Consider the following 19,741-nt stretch of genomic DNA (forward strand, 5'->3'; position numbering starts at 1 on the left):
TTATTGCAGGGCGACTCAGCAAGCAGACTGGATGCATGGCTGAAATCTGTGTCCCTAATTTGGAGTCTGGGGCAAGTTTTAAGGGGCAGTGGGTGATATGGTTTGGCTGTGTCCCCACCCAAATCTCATCTTGAATTTCCATATGTTGTGGGAGGGACCTGGTAGGAGGTAATTGAATCATGGGGGCGTGTCTTTCTTGTGCTCTTCTTGTAATAGTGAATAAGTCTCATGAGATATGATGGTTTTGAGAAACAGGAGTTTCCCTGCACAAGCTCTTTGTTTTTGCCTCCTGCCATCCATGTAAGATGTGACTTGCTCTTTCTTGCCTTCCACCATGATCGTGAGGCTTCCCCAGCCATGTGGAACTGTAAGTCCAATTAAACCTCTTTCCTTTGTAAATTGCCCAGTCTTGGATGTGTCTTTATCAGCAGCGTGAAAACAGACTAATCGAGAGGGCAAGGAAAAGTGTTAGGAATTTTGGCTTGGCAGGATCTGATTGGAGGGCTTCAAATTTGACTACTTGGGTATGTTGAGGTGGATTTTAGCCCTGGGTCTTTCTGATCAACAGACCCTTTGCTCCTGAAGGCATTCTAGCATTTAGGTTCTGGTCATGTCCAGGTCTTCTTGGTACCATGGGGAGGAATCATCAGTTCTGGGTGTTGTTAGAGGTCAAAGCATTTTCTATTGTGCATGCTCTGCTGACATGACTTGGAGTTTTGGCTCTGTCATACCTACAAAGTAACATGACATTCTGTTATCAAAAGAGTAGGCCCACTTTGGACTGGTCCTGAGGTTACAGCATGCTGAGCACTTTTGAATGAAAAGATATTGCAAGGTCTTAGAAGCTGCCTCAGAACCAAGGACTTTCTAACCTTCTCTTGCTCCCTGACCCCCACCCTAAGTGCAGGGAGAAGCTTTCTCTAGAAGTTCCCTTATCTGACTGAGAAAACTTCTTTCAAAAGAAATGCAATTGTCTCAAATCCCCCTCCACAGGAATCTCATCAAATAACCAGGAAAGAATAAAAACTAAAAACCAAGCACCACTACACCTAGAGAGACTTTTAATCTATTCTTCTGAGGGCAGCTCTAGCAGATTACCTGGGAGACTTTATGTGCATATTAAGACAACCTTTATTCACAATGGAGTTCTGCCCCTCACCTTCCCACAATTTGTTGCCACCTCCTCCAGAGCTTATAGGAACTTTGTCCCAATAAATTGTCTGTTCTTGGGGCTCATTGATTTCCCCTAAAAATTATTTACTACCCCTCAAAATTGCCTACACTTCCCCATCTCCCTCTTTCCCTGGTGCCATTTAAGTAAGCATCAGCCACCTGACCCTTCTTTGAGCCTCATATTTTGTATGGCTCCTGTGCACACTTGCACACTAATAAATTTTATGCCTTTTCTCTTGTTATTCTGTCAATTGTCAGTTAATTTCAGCAAATCTTTTTTTTTTTTTTTTTTTTTTGAGACGGAGTTTCACTCTTGTTACCCAGGCTGGAGTGCAATGGCGCGATCTCGGCTCACTGCAACCTCCGCCTCCTGGGTTCAGGCAATTCTCCTGCCTCAGCCTCCTGAGTAGCTGGGATTACAGGCACGCGCCACTATGACCAGCTAATTTTTTGTATTTTTAGTAGAGACGGGGTTTCACCATGTTGACCAGGATGGTCTCGATCTCTTGACCTCACGATCCACCCGCCTCGGCCTCCCAAAGTGCTGGGATTACAGGCTTGAGCCACCGCGCCTGGCTAATTTCGGCAAATCTTTACAGGGCAGAGGGGAAACTTTTTTGCTTCATGCTCTTATTCAGTTCTCAGCAAAAATATCAGCTCCTCAGAGATGCACTCTCTAAATCCCCTGCCTAAAGCAGCTGTTCCTCCAATCCCCAGCACCTCTGTCTACCTTGCTCTGATTTGTTGTATTCCTAGCACTTACTACTTCGGAATTTTCTTCTTATGTATTGATTGTCTGTGTTCCCACAACCCCCAGTAGAATGTAAGCTCCAAGAGAGCAGAAACTGTGTCTTTCTTGTTGACCTTTTCTATCTCCAGTTTTCAGAACAGGGTTTAGCACATAGGAAGCACCCAATCAATATTTGTTGGATGAATGAAATGCCTGGGGAATAACATGAATAGATATTTCATTGAAAGTGGATCACTGGCTGCTCTGTGGAAAGTAGATTAGAAGGAGGTCCGGCTGGAAGCAAGGAACAAGTGAGAAGCTACTTTGTTGGCACAAGAGAGAGATGAGATGCCCTTTTGCATGTTAGCTCTTCATAAGAGTTCAGTGAGTTAATTCTACCCTTGTCATCACTCCCTTTGTTTTACAGATGAGGAAACTAAGGCATAGAGAAGTTCATACAGCCAATCACCTGGGTGGTGCTAGCGCACAGTCTGGCTTCAGAGTCCATGCCCTTGGCCCCTGTGCCATACTGCCTTTTGTAACTATAACTTTTATTTTTCTCTCTAAGCTTTTGCTTATGTTGTTTCTCCTTCTGGAATGTCTTTCATTCTCCTTCTCTTCTATCTGAATACTGCCCATCTGCCAAAGTCCCTCTTGCTCACACATCCTGTTCATCCTGCCCTTTTGTCTGGATACCTTATAGTCCATACCACATGTCCTTTGCATGATTCCTGAGAGTATCTAATCTTACAGATATCCTCAAAGAATCATACACTATCTGAGCTGCAAGAGAAATAGGAAATACAAATTTATAGGAGGCCATTGGTTTGGATTGAGCTCTTGCACTAGGCCCAACAGACCAAGCCAAAAAGAGTTAGTCCTGCTGAAGTTCCGCACTAATGAGCTGAAACCGGGATCTTTATGATCTTCTGAGTAGGAGAGAGAAATGGAGGGAGAGAGGGAAAAAGGGGAAGGGGGAGGGAGAGAGAGAGAGAGAGAGATAGAGATAGAGAGAGAGAGACAGAGAGGCAGAGACAGAGAGAGAGAGAGAGAGAGAAAGAATAGCCAAATTCCCAAACAGGCTAGTTTTAGATGGCATGATAAGGAAGTCCCCTCCACTTTAACCTTTACAAGAAAAGTAATTTTGAAATGACCAAACGACCAATCCGCTTTTTTGTCTCTGGTTCTGTTTTCCTCAGTTCTTTTCTGTCTATAAAACCAAGCTCCCCTGTTCAGCTCATTGGACCGATCATTATATTGTATAGTGAGGGGCGCTGCCCAGTTCTACAGAATTGCACCTGTAGTCCCAGCTACTCTGGAGGCTGAGAAAAAGGATCACTTGAACCCAGGAGTTCCAGGATGTAGTATGCTATGATTGCACCTGTGAATAGCCACTGCGTTCCAGCCTGGGCAACATTGCCAGAGTCTCTTTAAAAAAAAAATTAAACTAAACTTTAAATTTGTTGTGATTTTGTCTTTTGACAAAGAAGAAAGGGCAGGGAAGTCAATGTGACTTGCCCCAAATCATCCTTGTCAAAACAAGTGCTGTCCAATTGCTTTGGTTTTAAATTCTCACTGCATCATGGGAAATGTAGTTTCGAATCTCCTCTCTCCCGACGTCCCTGCCACTCCGCCGGCGCTTTACGGAACGAGCCGAGTCAATCCGGAAATAACCGAGTGTTCGCGGCGGGCCTTTTCCTGCCCGGCTGCATTCTGGGAAAGGGCAGTTTCCGTTAGGTGCTGAAGGCTGTGGCGCCCGGGTGTCCCCATTCCCACGTGAAGCGCTACGCTAGCATCGCTCCGCAGGCGACTCCCAGCTCGCCGCGGAGCAGTCCCGGCAGCAGCGGCGGACCGGAAGTGGCTCGCGGAGGCTCAGAAGCTAGTCCCGGAGCCCGGCGCGTGGCGTCTCGGAGCGCGGCGACGGCGCCATGTCCCTGATCTGCTCTAGTGAGTGTTGGCTGCGGCCGAGCGCGGGTCTCAGGAGGTCAGAGAGCGGCGCGGGAGCGTATGCGGGCCGCTGCGGCACCCAGGCCGGGGTGGAGGCGGGAATGGGGCGCCCGGGAAGCATAGCGGTGGCCTGTCAACCCCGCAGACCTCCCCTCGGAGCGGGGTGCATTTGCGCAGTGCTCCGCAGTTTACATAGTGCCTGAGGTTTATTGCCGCAGGCATTACTGAGGCCAACTGCCTCGTTCTACAGAGTGGAAACAGTCCTGGACAGAGAGAACTAGTGCAGGGGAAACAGCCTTGATGTAGGAGTCTGGAAACTCCAGGGTCCGCCTCCCGTTGGCTTTGTGAATTGGCTTAAGGCTCTGGGCCTCGGTTTCCCCATCTGCAAAATTGAGGAGCATTGCACTGGATGTTTTGCGAGGTCTCGCTCGGATAGTCGGAGCTTTTGCAATTTGCAAAGGTCACATGATGAGGTAGAGGCAGAGGCAGGGCTGGCAGCCAGGTATCTGGCTCCCGGCCTTACACTGTATGACTAATAAAAACAGTCGCACATTTATAAAGCCCTTATTGGTTTACAACGCGCTTCCAAGTCTGTGATCTCATTTTATCCTCACAAGAATTCCCTAAAGGAGAAATAAAGATCCTGGTTTTGCAGATGAGGATGCAAGGCTCAGGAAGAGCAGGGGCTTATCTAAGGATGCGTAGCTAGTCAGTGGCAGAGCTGGGTGACGTAGTTAGCTGACATGGAGCTTGGACCCTGAAGCCATGCCTTTTCCATACCTTCCACTGCCTTTCCCTTTGATATTTTATCATGACGTTCAGACGTTTCCCTTTAGCTTTTCGTTGTTTCATCAGATTACTCGTTTCCCTTCCCTTTTGCTATTCATTTCCTTCTTTTCTCAGAACCTGTACATTGATCCAAAGAGGGGGAAGAAGGAAGGGAAATGATGGAAAAGGAATCCCTCACAGTGAAGAAATTACAGCTCGCAAAGTACTTTCACATTCATTGTTTCCTTCCAATCTTGGGGAAGCTCTCTTTTATGTTCCCCAGGACCGTCCTTCCTGGCATGGTTCACTCATCTGTTAGATGTTTACCGAGTGCCCGTGGGGCATCTGCATTGTATTGGAAGGGAGAGACCAGCTGTAATCCTTATCCTCAAGGGGTGCACAGACTACGCAGGCAAGCGTGTAAATGATACCTCTATTGCGGGTTGTTGTGAGGACGAATTACTGTACTGTATGCTTAGAATTGTGCTTGGCAGAGGAATGTGCCATGTCAATATTCTTATTCTAGTGATTGCCACTTTGCTCCTTGGAATCTTCCAGGTGATAAATGTCTGTCTGTATGCTAATCAGTTGACTGGTAGCTGGCAGACCCTCAGTAGTTCAGGATGAGGACTTGTCACCTAGAAAGACCAAGGAGGTATTAGAAGGTTGAGATTTTCAGTCCTACCCCTCGCTTAGCCTGGGTAAGGAGAGGAGCTGGAGGTTAAGTTGGTCAGCAGTGACCAATGATTTAATGAATCATGCCTTTGTAATGAAGCTTTCATAAAAATCCAAAAGGACAGGATTCAAAGAGCTTCTGTATAGCAGAACATGTGGAGGTTCCTGGAGGGTGGGGTGCCCAGGGAGGGCGTTGGAAGCTCTGTGCCCCTTCTCCCATACCTCATCTTATGCACCTCTTCATCTGTATCCTTTGTAATATCCTTTATAATAAACTGGTAAACATAAGTGTTTCCCACAATGCTGTGAGTCACTGTTGCAAATTAATTGAACCCAAAAAGGGGGTCACGGGACCCTGATTTACTGCCGGTCGATCAGAAGAACAGGTCAAACAACGTGGGGCTTGCAGTTGGCGTCTGAAGGGACAGGGGAGTCTCATGGGACTAAGTCCTCAACCTGTGTGATCTGACACTATCTCCAGGTACCTGGTGTCAGAATTGAATTGGAGGACACCCAGATGGTCACATCTGAGGTCACAGAAATATTTTCTTTTGTGACAGAATAGGAGAAACTGAGTTTGTTATTCCTGTGTTCTCAGACTTTATAATTTCTTTGATAATCCCTCTGGAGCTATAGACTAAGATGGATGGCAGGCATTAGAATAGCTTCATGTGTATCTCCAGGTCATGGAGTAAACTGTACTCACAGATCATTGTTCAAAAATGAGATGGGCGGTGATGTTGACTGCTGTTCTCTAGGTGCTTGGCACATAGTAGTTGTTGATGATTATTTGTTGACTGTCTGATTGTCAGGAGACTAATGGAGAAGCTAGTTCCATAGCTGGAAAGCGTTCTGGGGCCAGTACAGAACTGGCTTAGGGTCAGCTGTCTTGCTTCCTGTTGATTGTGAGGATGCTTAGTCTTGTTGGGGCTAACAGCAAGATTGCCTTCACTCCAAGCTCACTGCTGGCCTTTTCTCTACAGTCTCTAATGAAGTGCCGGAGCACCCATGTGTGTCCCCTGTCTCTAATCATGTTTATGAGCGGCGGCTCATTGAGAAGTACATTGCAGAGAATGGCACCGACCCCATCAACAACCAGCCTCTCTCCGAGGAGCAGCTCATTGACATCAAAGGTGCCTATTGGCTGCTTTAGTCTAGGGCCATCTTAGCTCAGAGCCTGAGAGGATGGGAGGTGGTGTGAGCGCACTGGAGGAAGAGATGGTGGGCTGTTAATGGCTAAAAGGAAAATACGTGATGGCAGGGGCGTCCCCTGGGTTCTGCTCTCCATACCTGCTTTTCCTTTCGGCAGTTGCTCACCCAATCCGGCCCAAGCCTCCCTCAGCCACCAGCATCCCGGCCATTCTGAAAGCCTTGCAGGATGAGTGGGTGAGTTCCTGCAAGAGAATCAGCGTCTTCCCACTTGAAGAGAATACATTGCTGGGCTAGGACTTGGGGGTGGGAAGGATGGAGCATTATTCAGAGGGTAAACTTTGTGACATCGGGAACTTGTTTTATTCTTCATTGTATCCCCGGCACTGGGAGCAGCACTGGGTACGTAGTAGGTGCTGTAGGAATATGAATGGAATGATTGAGTACATCCTGCGCACAGTGCCTGACACAGCGAGGGCGATCAATAAGCAGCAGCAGCAGTGTTGTTATTCCCTTTAGAAAGCTGGCGGCATGGCAGCTGGGATTTCCAGTAAAGTAGGGAAGGTGGGGTAGGAAAGAGCTGGCTCCCAGTCCTGTCTCTGTGCCCGTGTTTGGCTTGGGGTAAGAGCTCAAGAGCGTCTGCCAGCACATTAATGGTTGCTGGGATGTTGTTTTGGTCACCGATAGTGGGCTAGGCTGTGGGATAGGAGGCAGCATCCCCTCCCCAAGGGCCGACTCCGCCGGGTGCTCCCTGCTGCCCCCACTTCCCCTCACAATGATACTTGCCTCCTCCAGGATGCAGTCATGCTGCACAGCTTCACTCTGCGCCAGCAGCTGCAGACAACCCGCCAGGAGCTGTCACACGCTCTGTACCAGCATGATGCTGCCTGCCGTGTCATTGCCCGTCTCACCAAGGAAGTCACTGCTGCCCGAGAAGGTGCAGCCTCTCCCCTGCCATCCCCCACCCTGTGCTGGTTCTGCTTTGTAGTATCCCATTTCTAACATTGTTTTTTCTCTCAGCTCTGGCTACCCTGAAACCACAGGCTGGTCTCATTGTGCCCCAGGCTGTGCCAAGTTCCCAACCAAGTGTTGTGGTGAGTGTCCCCCTTTCTGTACCAGCAGCCCATTTGTGTGCGATGGCCCACAGAACTGTCCTTATGCAAGTGTCTTTGGTGCTCTGCACCCCTCACCTTCACCTTTCTTCTCTTCAGGGTGCGGGTGAGCCAATGGATTTGGGCGAGCTGGTGGGAATGACCCCAGAGATTATTCAGAAGGTAAGTCCTGCTCTCACCTGGTGGGAGTGCTGATGGGCACTTACTTTTCACCATCTGTCTGGAGTCCATCGTGACTAAAATCACTATGCTTTTGGGAGTTGAGTGGTGCAGAGCATGGACACTGGGACCAGATTGCCTGGGTTTGTATTTTGATGCCACCACTTATAAGCTTTATGACCTTAGCTTACTTAGCCAATCCTTCTATGTCTCATTTCCCTAGCTTCCATATGAGAATATAATAATATCCACTATATAGGCTTGTTGTGAGAATTTAAAAGATTTAATTACTGATAAGTGCACCTTTTAGCTCTTATTGTTATTGGGGTTCTTTGCAGATAGTAAACAACTTTGTTATATGTTTTCTTGCTTTTTTTCTATGAGGGCGATAGGACAGGAATTATAATCTCTATTTTACAAGTGAAAGGCACATTTAAGAGGCAGAGCTGGGCTCCCGATTGCAAGTCTGGTGGAATTCTCATTTGCAGGGCTTGATAGTATCTTTCGGAGCAATTCAAATTATCAGCATGTGTCTGAGCCCTTGTCTTAGAGGCATATAGACCTATGGGAGCTCTGCAGTCCTGGCTTATATTCTTGCTCTGCCATTTATCACTTCTGCGACCTTGGGTAATTGACTTCACTTCTCTGACGCTCAGTTTCCTCTGCTGTAAAATAGTCATCAACACCCACCTCATAAAGCTGGGATGGAAGTAAAAAGAGAGAATGCTTGTAAACCTGTAATGTAGAAGTTGGCAGATAACAAGTTCTTGGTGATGCTTGTGAAAGCACAGGTGTGATCAGCATTCAATGTGCTTTTCTCCTTGCAAGATAATTTGTCTCACATTGAGCCTGTTCTTCCCCAGCTTCAAGACAAGGCCACTGTGCTAACTACAGAGCGCAAGAAGGTGAGTTCTCTTCTGAAGCCAAGAGAAGGAGCTGGCCTGGATGGAGGCAGTTGACCCCTTAGGTGAAAGGGACATGGCTGAATCTTGGATTCATTGCTGCCCTTCTTTGGGGGCTTTTCCATTTTCTCAGAGGGGGAAGACTGTGCCTGAGGAGCTGGTGAAGCCAGAAGAGCTCAGCAAATACCGGCAGGTGGCGTCCCACGTGGTGAGTGTCTGGGTCTCCACTGTCTTGGGAGACAGCCCTCCTGTTTTGTTTCTGGAGGGGCGGGTCAGCATGGGGAGTGCTGAGTGGAGAGCTGTCCCGGGCTTCTGGCACTGTTTCTCACCTGGGCTGCTGAGTTGTCAGGGCTCCTCTTCCTGCCCAGCTTTCGGTTTCCCAGCGATGCAGTAAGGGAATTATCACACCAGGCAGATAGCCAAGAGGTATGGATAAGGAATAGAACTCCCCTGAGAACATGGGTGACTGGGATGGCAATAGGGGAGGTCTATGGCTTTGTGGCCTGCTGTGATTTGGCTGTGACAGGGTTTGGTGTGTCTCTCTCAAAGGGGTTGCACAGTGCCAGCATTCCTGGGATCCTGGCCCTGGACCTCTGCCCGTCCGACACCAACAAGATCCTCACGGGTGAGAATCTGGGTCTAGCCCAGCAGGCCAAAGTGGGGAGGAGTGGCGGGGAAGACGCATGCTCGTTGTCCTCTTCATGGGCACGGGACAAAAGCATTTTCTTCAGCAAAAGGGCCTGGGTGGGCCTGACTCATTGTTTGGTCTCTCTGTGTCTCCTCTAGGTGGGGCAGATAAAAATGTGGTTGTGTTTGACAAAAGTTCTGAACAAATCCTGGCTACCCTCAAAGGCCATACCAAGAAGGTCACCAGCGTGGTGTTTCACCCTTCCCAGGTAAGGGCTTCTCCTCGCCACCCTTGGTTCTTCTTTCCTTAGCTGTTGTTTGTCCCTCAGTCCCTGCTGTCTCTGTGTGAACTGAGGCTGAGAAAGAGCTCTGACTCCTGAGACTGGGCACTTGGAGGGGCTTCACTTTGGAGTTCTGGAGATTGCTCTTTACTCTGTGTGAGACCTTCTTTAAAGCAGTGTTCTTTCAACCAGGGAGAGAAAGGAAACGTGTAGTTTGACAAGCATATTCACTTAAATATTTTATATTAGGGAAAGAAAAAATCCTATAGTGTTCATAACACAAACTACAGAAAACAACACTCAGCACAGTCTCAACTCACAGGTATGAGGGAGACAGATACATCTGCTTTCCCATGATCCTCCAAGAGGGGTAAAAACCATGTTGGCTATTGGAAATGGTGTGGGTTGTAAACAGAACGTCTGGTTTACAGAGTAAAAGTAACTCATGGGACCAGAAGAATGATATTATGGGATTCGAATTTTAAGCCTAAGACAGTTTGGGTTTAGAGCTGCAGGACAGTGGTTGGTTAGTGCTTCCCAGTCAAGCTCTCCCTTGGACGTTACGGAAATGAGAAACATAAGAATAACATGGTGAATTTTTCATGACTGAATGTATTAAAATCCAAAGCACTATTTTCTTGCTTATGGGATGTTAATAGTTATGTCTCATGAAATTGTATTGCTAAAAAAGATGGTAGTTATTTTTACTTTACGGCTTTTGATGTCCTAACTAAACAAAAAAATTGGTAAGTGACATGAAATTCTCTCCCTGCCCTAAATTTTTTGGAAAATTAACTTACCATGGAAATCCATAAATGTGGGATGCGCTGAAACGCGACCATGCAGCCCCTTACAGTCCCAGTACTGCTCAGACCTGTGCTATGCAGTACAGTACCAGTTAGGTACAGGTGGCTGTTTAAATTTCAATGAAATAGAATAAAAAATTCAGTCCCTCAATGGTACTAGCTACATGTTTCTTTGCTGGAAATGGGGTGGGAAAATTGCTCTATGTCGCAGTTAGCCTTTTTACCACTAGATGGCGAGGCCTCCTACACAAAGCCTGATGCTGTATGAGTTACCATTTTAATAGCGTTTGCCATTGGCTGTCTTGGGCACCATTGGGTGGGTAGGTGGTTCCAGGGAGGGCAAGGCTGAAAGGAGAAGCAGTTGTTGGTAGTTGTAGGCATCCCCAGCCCCCTTTTATAAGATTTTTATGATCTATATCCTTTTTCTGATTCTGATATTCTCTGATATTTGTTTTCCTTTTAGGACCTGGTGTTTTCTGCTTCCCCTGATGCCACTATTAGGATTTGGTCAGTCCCCAGTGCATCTTGTGTACAGGTGGTTCGGGCCCACGAGAGTGCTGTGACCGGCCTCAGCCTTCACGCCACTGGTGACTATCTCCTGAGCTCCTCCGATGATCAGGTGCGGTCCCAGCCAGTGCCCTGGAGAGGCCTGGTGGTCCCCAAGCTTGAACATCCTGGGTGGCAGGAACATCTTCCCACCCCAGCTGGTTCCCCAGAACCTCAAAGGAGAATGTTTCCTCTGCTGGAAGGTGCTAGGTTTGCCAGGGTTTGCCAAACCAGGGGCTCTGCCTTCCTGAAGGGCCACCAAAGCCTGGGACCCACTTTCTCACTGACTCCATTGTCTCTCTCTCTTTTTTTTTTTTTCCAGTACTGGGCTTTCTCTGACATCCAGACAGGTCGTGTGCTTACCAAGGTGACAGATGAGACCTCTGGCTGCTGTAAGTTGCTTCGTAGGCACTCAGCTTTTTGTTTGCTGTTAATCATTTATTTTTACGTTTTATTTAGTCATTTGCTTATTTGTTCTAAAGATACATTTACCACCAGCACCTGTCTAGTGCCAGGCTTTGTCCTGGGTGCACTGACGAATGTGAAGAACAAGGAACCTACCTTTGCTGCTCTTAGTCTCTCCCTGATGGGCTCTAACCACAGGTCTGTCTTCCCTCCTCCACAGCTCTCACCTGTGCACAGTTCCACCCTGACGGACTCATCTTTGGAACGGGAACCATGGACTCTCAGATCAAGATCTGGGACTTGAAGGTGGGAGAACATGGTAGCCTCCATCTGAGGTCCCTGGCCAGAGGGAGCGTCTGTGACAGTGCAGTGCTGATTGGGTGCTTGTGGCACCTGGCCCTGAGGGTGGAGAGACACTGGCTGTGCATGTGTGATATGATGGTGTAGTCTGGGGGTTCCTGCTGGCTGTCCTTCCTGGAAGGACAGTGGCGGACATCTCAGGTAGGAGTTTGCTGAGCCCCATTTTCTTCCTCTCATGATGTATGAGTGACATATTTTCCTACCCACTGCCTCTGTAGGAACGTACCAATGTGGCCAACTTCCCTGGCCACTCGGGCCCCATCACCAGCATCGCCTTCTCTGAGAATGGTTACTACCTGGCGACAGCGGCTGATGACTCCTCTGTTAAGCTCTGGGATCTGCGCAAGCTTAAGAACTTTAAGACGTTGCAGCTGGATAGCAACTTCGAGGTGTGCCCCTCTCCCTCCCCAGCTTCCCATTGTGTCTTCTTATTTGTTGATTATTGAATTAATCTCATTGCTTCTGCTTATCTGCAATTGCCCCATAGTTTCTGTTCCCCTCGTGTGACCTTTCTATTTCTGACAGGTAAAGTCACTGATCTTTGACCAGAGTGGTACCTACCTGGCCCTTGGGGGCACGGATGTCCAGATCTACATCTGCAAACAATGGACGGAGATTCTTCACTTTACAGGTAGAGGCTAGTCTTGGGCTCCTGGGGTCTCTAGGTGCCCAGGCCTGGAGGGAAGCCTCACTGGGTTAGGAATCTCTAAGGCTTGCATGAATTTACCTAAGCAGCTTTCGGTTACCACCTAAGGCAGAGCTTTATGGCTAAGGAAGCAGACTGAGACTGCGTGGCAGTAAATGCTAGCACTAGCTCTGCCACTTCCATGCCTTGTGGCATTGGGCAGGTTGCTGGAGGAAGAGGAAACTCCTCCCTCTGAAGGTTTGCTAACTGAATCTGAAATAAGTGAACATTAGACGGAGTGACAGGAGGAAAGCCATTTTAATTCTTTGTATATGCACGAGAGTCCCACAAAACATTAGACTTGCAGAGGGTCAAATGATTGAAGATCATACAGTCACATCACTTAATAATGGGGATATGTTCTGAGAAATATCTTGTTAGGCGATTTCGCCATGTGCGACCATTATAGAGTGTACTTACATATCGAGATGGTGTAGCCTACTACACACCAAGCCTAGTGCTATAACCTTAGCATAGTCTATTATTGCTCCTAGGCTACAAACCTGTACAGTGTATTAAATGTACTGAATACAGTTATAGCACAATGGTAAATATTTGTGTATCTAAACAGATCTAAACATAGAAAAGGTTCAGTAAAAATAAGGTATGAGAGATTGTTGAAAAACGGTACACTGGTATGTGGTGCTTGCCATGAATGGAGCTTGCAGGACTGTAACTGGCTTTTAGTGAGTGAGTGGTGAGTGAATGTGAAGGCCTAGGATATTACTGTACACTGACTGCTGTAGACTTTATAAACACGGTACACTTAGGTTCTACTAAATTTATAAAATGCTTTTTCTTCAGTAATAAATTAGCCTTAGCTAACTTTTTTACTTTATAAACTTTAAAAATTGACCCTTTTGTAACAACATTTAGCTTAAAGCCAACATTGTACAGCTGTACAAAAATATTGTCTCTCTTTACATCCTTGTTCTATAAGCTTTTTTCTGTTTTCTAATATTTTTATTTTTATATTTTACTTTTTAATCTTTTCCTGTTAAAAACTAAGACACAAGCACACATTAGCCTAGGCCTACGGAGGGTCAGGATCACCAGCTGTATTAGTCTGTTCTCACACTGTTAATGAAGAACTGCCTGAGACTGGATAATTTATAAGGGAAAGAGGTTTAATGACTCACAGTGACTGGGGAGGCCTCAGGAAGCTTACAATCATGGTAGAAGGGAAAGCAGCAGCAGGAGAGAGAAATGCTGAGCAAAGGGGGTAAAGTCCCTTATAAAACCATCAGATTTCGTGAGAACTCACTATCATGAGAATAGCATGGGAGTAACCACCTCCATGATTCAATTACTTCCCAGTGGGTTCCTCCCACAACACGTGGGGATTATGGGCACTACAATTCAAGATGAGCTTTGAGTGGGGGCACAGCCATATCACCAACATCACTGTCTTCACCTCCACATCTTGTCCCACTGGAAGGTCCCGGGGCACTAACACGCATAGACCTGTCATCTCCTTTGATGATAATGCCGTCTTCCCGGATACCTCTTGAAAGGGCCTGCCTGGTGCTGTTTTACAGTTAACTTTTTTTATAAGTAGAAAGAGTATACTTAAAATAATACCAAAAAGTGCAGTATAGGTATACCTTGTCTTTTTGCACTCAGTTTTATTGTGCTTCGTGGGTCCTTTGTTTTTTGTGAATGGAAGGTTTTTGGCAGCCCTGCCTCAAGTGGGTCTGTCAGTGCCATTTTTCCAACAGTGTGTGTTCACTTTGTGTCTGTGTGTCACATATTGGTAATTCTCACAGCATTTCAAACTTTTTCGTGATCTGTATCCGTTATGGTGATCTCTGATTAATGATCTTTGATGTCACTATTGTAATTGTTTGGGGGGCACCATGAACTGTGCCCATATAAGATGTTGAATTTCATTGATAAATGAAATGGTGTGTGTGTGTGCTGACCACTCCACCCACCAGCTGTTCCCCATTTCTCTCCTTCTCAGACCTCCCTGTTTCCTTAGACACAACAGTATTGAAACTAGGCCAGTTAATAACCATGTTATGGCCTCTAAGTGTGCAAGTGAAAGAAAGAGTCCTATGTCTCTTACTTGAAATTAAACGACATGATTAAACTTAGGGAGGAAGCATGTGAAAAGCCAAATAGGCCAAAAACTAGGCCTCTTACACCAAATATTAGTCAAGTTATGAATGCAAAGGAAAATTATTGAAGGCAGTTGAAAGCGCTACTCCAGTGAACACACGAATGATAAAGCGGAGCATCCTTATTGCTGATCTGGAGAAAATGTCAGTAGTCTGGATAGAAGACCAGACCAGCCGCAACATTCCCTTAAGCCAAAGCCTAATCCAGAGCAAGATCCTAACTCTTGAATTCTGTGAAGGCTGAGACAGGTGAGGAAGCTACAGAGGAAAAGTTTGAAGCTAGCAGAGGTTGGTTCATGAGGTTTAAGGAAGGAAGCCGTCTCCATAACAGAAAAGTGCGAGGTGAAGCAGCAGATGGTGATGTGGAAGCTGCAGTGAGTTATCTGGAAGACTAAGATGATTGATGACGGCTACACTCAACGACAGATTTTCAGTGTAGACGAAATAGCCTTCTGTTGGAAGAAGGTGACATCTAGAACTTTCACAGGTAGAAGCCAGTGCCTGGTTTCAAAGCTGCAAAGGACAGAGTGCCTCCCTTGTTAGGACTAATGCAGCTGGTGATTTTCCATTGAAGCCAAAGCTCATTTAGTGTTCAGAAAATTGTAGGACCCTTAAGAATGTAGGGCTAAATCTACTCTGCCTGTGCCTGTGAATGGGACAACAGAGTCTGGATGACAACACATCTGTTCACAGCATGGTTTACTGACTGTTTTCTAAGCCCACCATTAAGAGGTACTGTTCAGAAAAGTAGATTCCTTTCAAAATGTGACAATGCACCTCATTACCCTAAAGCTCAGATGGAGATGTTTCATGCCTGTTAACATCACGTCCGGTCGTCAGCTTACGGATCAAGGAGTAATTTTGACTTTCCAGTCTTATTATTTAAGAAATACATTTCGTAAAGCTATAGCTGTCATGGGTAGTGATTCCTTTGATGGCTCTGACAAAGTAAATTGAAAACCTGTTAAGGATTCACCATTCTACATGCCCTTAAGAGCGTTTGTGACTCACAGAAGGAGGTTAAACTACCAGCGTTAAGAGGAGTTTGGAAGAAATTGATTCTAAGCCTTCAACCCTCATGGATGACTTTGAAGGATTGAAGACCTCAGGGGAGGGAGTAACTGCAGATGTGGAGGAAATGATGAGAGAACTAGAGTGAGGTGGAGTCTAAAGATGTGACTGAATTGCTCCAATCTCATGTTCAAATTGTAACGGATGAGGAGCTGTTAGGGATGAGGAAAGAAGGTGGTTTCTTGACGGAATCTACTCCTGGCGAAGATGCTGTGAACATTGTTGAAATGATAAAGAAGGGTTTAGAATATTACATAAACTGAGTTGATAAAGCAGGTGCAGAGTTTGAGAGGATTGATTCCAGTTTTGGAAGTTCTGCTGTGGGTAAAATGCTCTCAAACAGCAGCCATCAGAGAACTCTTTTGTCAAAGGAAGAGTCAAATGATGTGGCGAACTTCATTGTGGTCTTATTTTAAGAAATTGCCACAACTACTGCAGCCTTCAGCAAGCACTACCCCTGTCAGTTAGTAGCCATCAGCATCAAGGCAAGACCCCCTTGGTGGGTCTTGGAAAAAGATTACAACTCAGTGAAGTCTTTGATGGTTGTTAGCATGTTTTAGTAATAAAGTATTTTTGATTAGGTATGTACATTGTTTTACTAGACATAATGTTATTACACGTTTAATAGACTATGGCATAAACATAACTTTTTTTTTTGAGATGGAGTCTTGCTCTATCACCTAGATTGGAGTGCAGTGACATGATCTTGGCTCACAGCAACCTCTACCTCCTGGGTTAAAGCCATTCTCCTGCCTCAGCTTCCCAAGTAGCTGGGATTACAGGCGCACACCATCACACTTGGCTAATTTTTGTCTTTTTGGTAGAGATGGGGTTTCGCCATGTTGGCCAGTCTGGTCTTGAACTCCTTACCTCAAGTGATCCACTCACCTTGGCCTCCTGAAGTGCTGGGATTACAGGCATGAGGCACTGTGCCTGGCTAACATAACTTATATGTACTGAGAAACCAAAAAAATCTGTGTACCTTGCCTTATTGCAATATTTGCTTTATTGGTGGTCTGGAGCTGAACCAGCAATATCTCTGAGGTATGCCTGTACAATAACCAGTAATGTAGTTATTTGTGATTATTAAGTATTCTGTACTGTACCTAATTGTGTAACACTTTTTTTTTGAGACGGAGTCTCGCTCTGTCACCCAGGCTGGAGTGCAATGGCGCGGTCTCGGCTCACTGCAGCCTCCCCCTCCCAGGTTCAAGTGATTCTCCTGCCTTAGCCTCCCAATTAAGTGGGACAACAGGCACATGCCACCACCCCTGTAATTTTTTTTTTTGTTTTTGTATTTTTGGTAGAGGTGGGGTTTCACTATGTTGGCCAGGCTGGTCTCAAACTCCTGATCTTGTGATCCGCCCGCCTCGGCCTCCCAAAGTGCTGGGATTACAGCCATGAGCCACCGCGCCCGGCTGTGTTATACTTCTGTACAACTGGCAGTGTAGATTTGTTTATACCTGTATCCCCACAGATGTGAGTAATGCATTGCACTGTGACATGATGGTGGTTATAACATCACTTGGTGGAGGAGGAGTTGGTTGATTCCAGGTGTGATCCTAAATCTATAAGGAATTTGGCCAGTGGAGTGAATCTTTCAGCTCCACTGTAATCTTATGGGACCATCGTTTGTGTGGTCCGTCGCTGACATGTCATTACGTAACATGACCCTATGGCATCCTGAGCTGCAGAAGGGAGTAGGGGCCTGAGGCTCCTAGGGGGTGGTGGTGACACAATTTCTGTGGGGGTGTGAGGAGGAATGCACTCCAAGTCTCTAAGGTAATAAAAGTTTTCTCAGAGCAGACCTTAGATAATAGTCTGTAACAAAGACCGGCTAGCACGGTGTCTGGCCTCTTGTCTTCTCTCTTGTGATACCAGTTCATTTTCCCTGGTTGAGATTCCCAGGGAGGGGCTTCGTGATGTTCCTTTCAGATGATCTGCCCTTCGATAAGAGAAAGAGGGCGAGAGACCGAGCAGGACATGGTCAGAGAGACCTTGGTTCAAAGCCCTCAGCATGCCAAACCATCATACTTTGGGGTATTGTTTTCTGAGACCCAACATTACTTAACGTCTCTGGAGCCTCAGAAAAGTGGGAATGGTAACAGTACAGACTCCATGGGGTTGTTGAGGTTTAGATGAAAATACATACAGGTGCTTGCTGACATACGCTCGGCCACATCCTGATAAATCCATCGTAAGCTGAAAATATTGCAAGTCAAAGCATGGTAAATCGGGGACTGTCTGTGAATGTGTAGGTTAGAACAGTGCCTGGCACATAGTCAGGATTTGCAGTTCTTACTCAGCATTGTGTCTTAAGAGCAGTGAATAAGACAGACCCAATTTGGACACTGATGAAATTTACGGTCAGGTTAGGGAGGCAAATGTAGATTGATTTCACACACACACATTTAATTGCAATTGAAAGTGCAAGAGAAGAAAAGTATGAGCTGCTGAGAGAATGGATAACGGTTTCTACCTAACAGTTATGTGGCTGTGGCTACGTGACTCTCCCTTTCAGAGGTTTACTCCTTCATCTAGAAAATGGGAATATTGGCACGGTTTTGCAGAGTGTGACAGCTGCTGTTGTGGAGGTGGCGTGCTAATCTGCTGGTAACAGGGTGCGTGGTGCTCACTTCAGATGCTATGTGCATGGGAGCGCTGTCTCTGTTGATGAAACTCTCATCCTCATTAGCAGGTTGTGAGCAGGATACAAGATACTTCTTGTTGCTCGGATTCTCCTGAGCCCTGCTCAGTGTGTTTGTGTAACAAAGGTGTCCATTCTAACTATATGGCTCACTGGTTTTCACCTATACTGTACCTGGTGTTTTGATTTGGAGCTGAGTTAGGTAGCTGAAAATACAGTGTGAGCTTTTTAATGGGGAGTTGGTGGACTCCAGGTGTGATCCTAAATCTAGAAGGAATTTGGCTAGATGTTCATGAATTTCCCAATCCCATGAGCCCAGCCTCATCTGCCCCTTATCTGGTCCTGCTCTGTGTTAGGGGCCTGAGTGCCCTGGAGTTGGAATCCTATGAGCTAGAACGTGCCCATGGACGTTCAGGGAGTGAGCACTAGGGATAAACAAGCTGAGCACTGAGGTTTTCAGCTAAACCGAGCTGAATTGCAGTTACCCAGAAGGCTCAGGTGAGAAGGGAGCTGGCATTGCTTTATTAATTCATTCCACCAGTGAAAAGTGCCAGGCACTGAGGGAGGCACTGGGGGAAGTGTGCAAGTCAGACTAGGGAAAGCAAACAGGAGCCTGCAGTGTGATAAATGCTAAGTAGGGAAGGCCTAGTTGTATGGGAGCATGTTATCGGGGATCCGTGTTCAACCTAAAGGAGGATAAAGGAGGAAAAGCCTTCTCACGGTTGCCTCTTGTCTCTCTCCTCAGAGCATAGCGGCCTGACCACAGGGGTGGCCTTCGGACATCATGCCAAGTTTATCGCTTCAACAGGCATGGACAGAAGCCTCAAGTTCTACAGCCTGTAGGCCCCGGCCCTTCTGATGGAAGCTGGGCCTCATCTCAGTAGAGGGGTAGAATTAGGGTTTGGGGGGGTGGGGGGAATCTATGGGGGGAGGGGGCTCTGTGGGGTGGGACATTCACATCATTTCACTCTGGTCTGAGTGGTGGCCTGAGAACCATGGTGGCATGGACCACTGTCATCCATGCACCTCCAGGCCCCATGGGAATGGACGTGGAAGGAAGAACTGTCACCCTCTAAAGGCCTAGGGTGGTGCCTAGGGCCTCTCCCTTCCTGTCGTTCAATGGCCATAGTGGTGGCTGTTCCACACCCATTTTGTTGCAGTTCCTGTGAGACAGGAGAGGCTGAGCCCAAGGGAACTGTGAAGGGGAGGGCAGAAGGGCTTGTGCAGGGTTTTGTAAGCAGTGATCTAGTTTCATTAAAAAAAAAAAAATATAACCACCTCCCTGTGTCTATCTGCACCAGGAGCGCCCTGGGCCAGGAAGGTCAAGGGGAGGAGGGAGCACACTGTGGGACATTGGCTTCCGGGAAGCTCATCTTCCTTTCCTTTCACAGTGGAAATAAAAACAAATCTGCAGATGAAATCTGCCATGTTCCTGCAGTTCTTGACCTTGTGTTTCAAGGGCCTCAAGTCACTGGTGCTGCCACTTGCCTTGTGGACTTGGTTTCTTACACAAGCCTGGAAGGGAGGGAGCCCTGCAGGGAAGATGGGCTGGATCTTGCTGGTGAGGCGATCTGAGCA

General features: G+C 46.8%; 1 protein-coding gene across 1 annotated transcript; it reads left to right on the forward strand.

The window, feature by feature from the left end:
* Positions 1–3,764: 3,764 nt before the first annotated feature.
* PRPF19 (pre-mRNA processing factor 19) lies at positions 3,765–19,062 on the forward strand. The gene is made up of 16 exons (XM_012454344.2): positions 3,765–3,850; positions 6,277–6,426; positions 6,603–6,679; positions 7,238–7,379; positions 7,463–7,536; positions 7,654–7,716; positions 8,577–8,618; positions 8,749–8,823; positions 9,165–9,240; positions 9,402–9,511; positions 10,793–10,948; positions 11,198–11,267; positions 11,501–11,586; positions 11,859–12,029; positions 12,166–12,271; positions 18,909–19,062. Exons 1-16 carry the CDS (start codon positions 3,832–3,834, stop codon positions 19,004–19,006), a joined length of 1,515 nt encoding a protein of 504 aa, XP_012309767.1. The 5' UTR covers positions 3,765–3,831; the 3' UTR covers positions 19,007–19,062.
* The last annotated feature ends 679 nt before the right edge of the window (positions 19,063–19,741 follow it).

The sequence above is a fragment of the Aotus nancymaae genome, unplaced genomic scaffold (assembly GCF_030222135.1).
Source record: "Aotus nancymaae isolate 86718 unplaced genomic scaffold, 86718_ANA_hifiasm-v0.15.2.pri h1tg000059l, whole genome shotgun sequence".
Taxonomy (NCBI): domain Eukaryota; kingdom Metazoa; phylum Chordata; class Mammalia; order Primates; family Aotidae; genus Aotus; species Aotus nancymaae.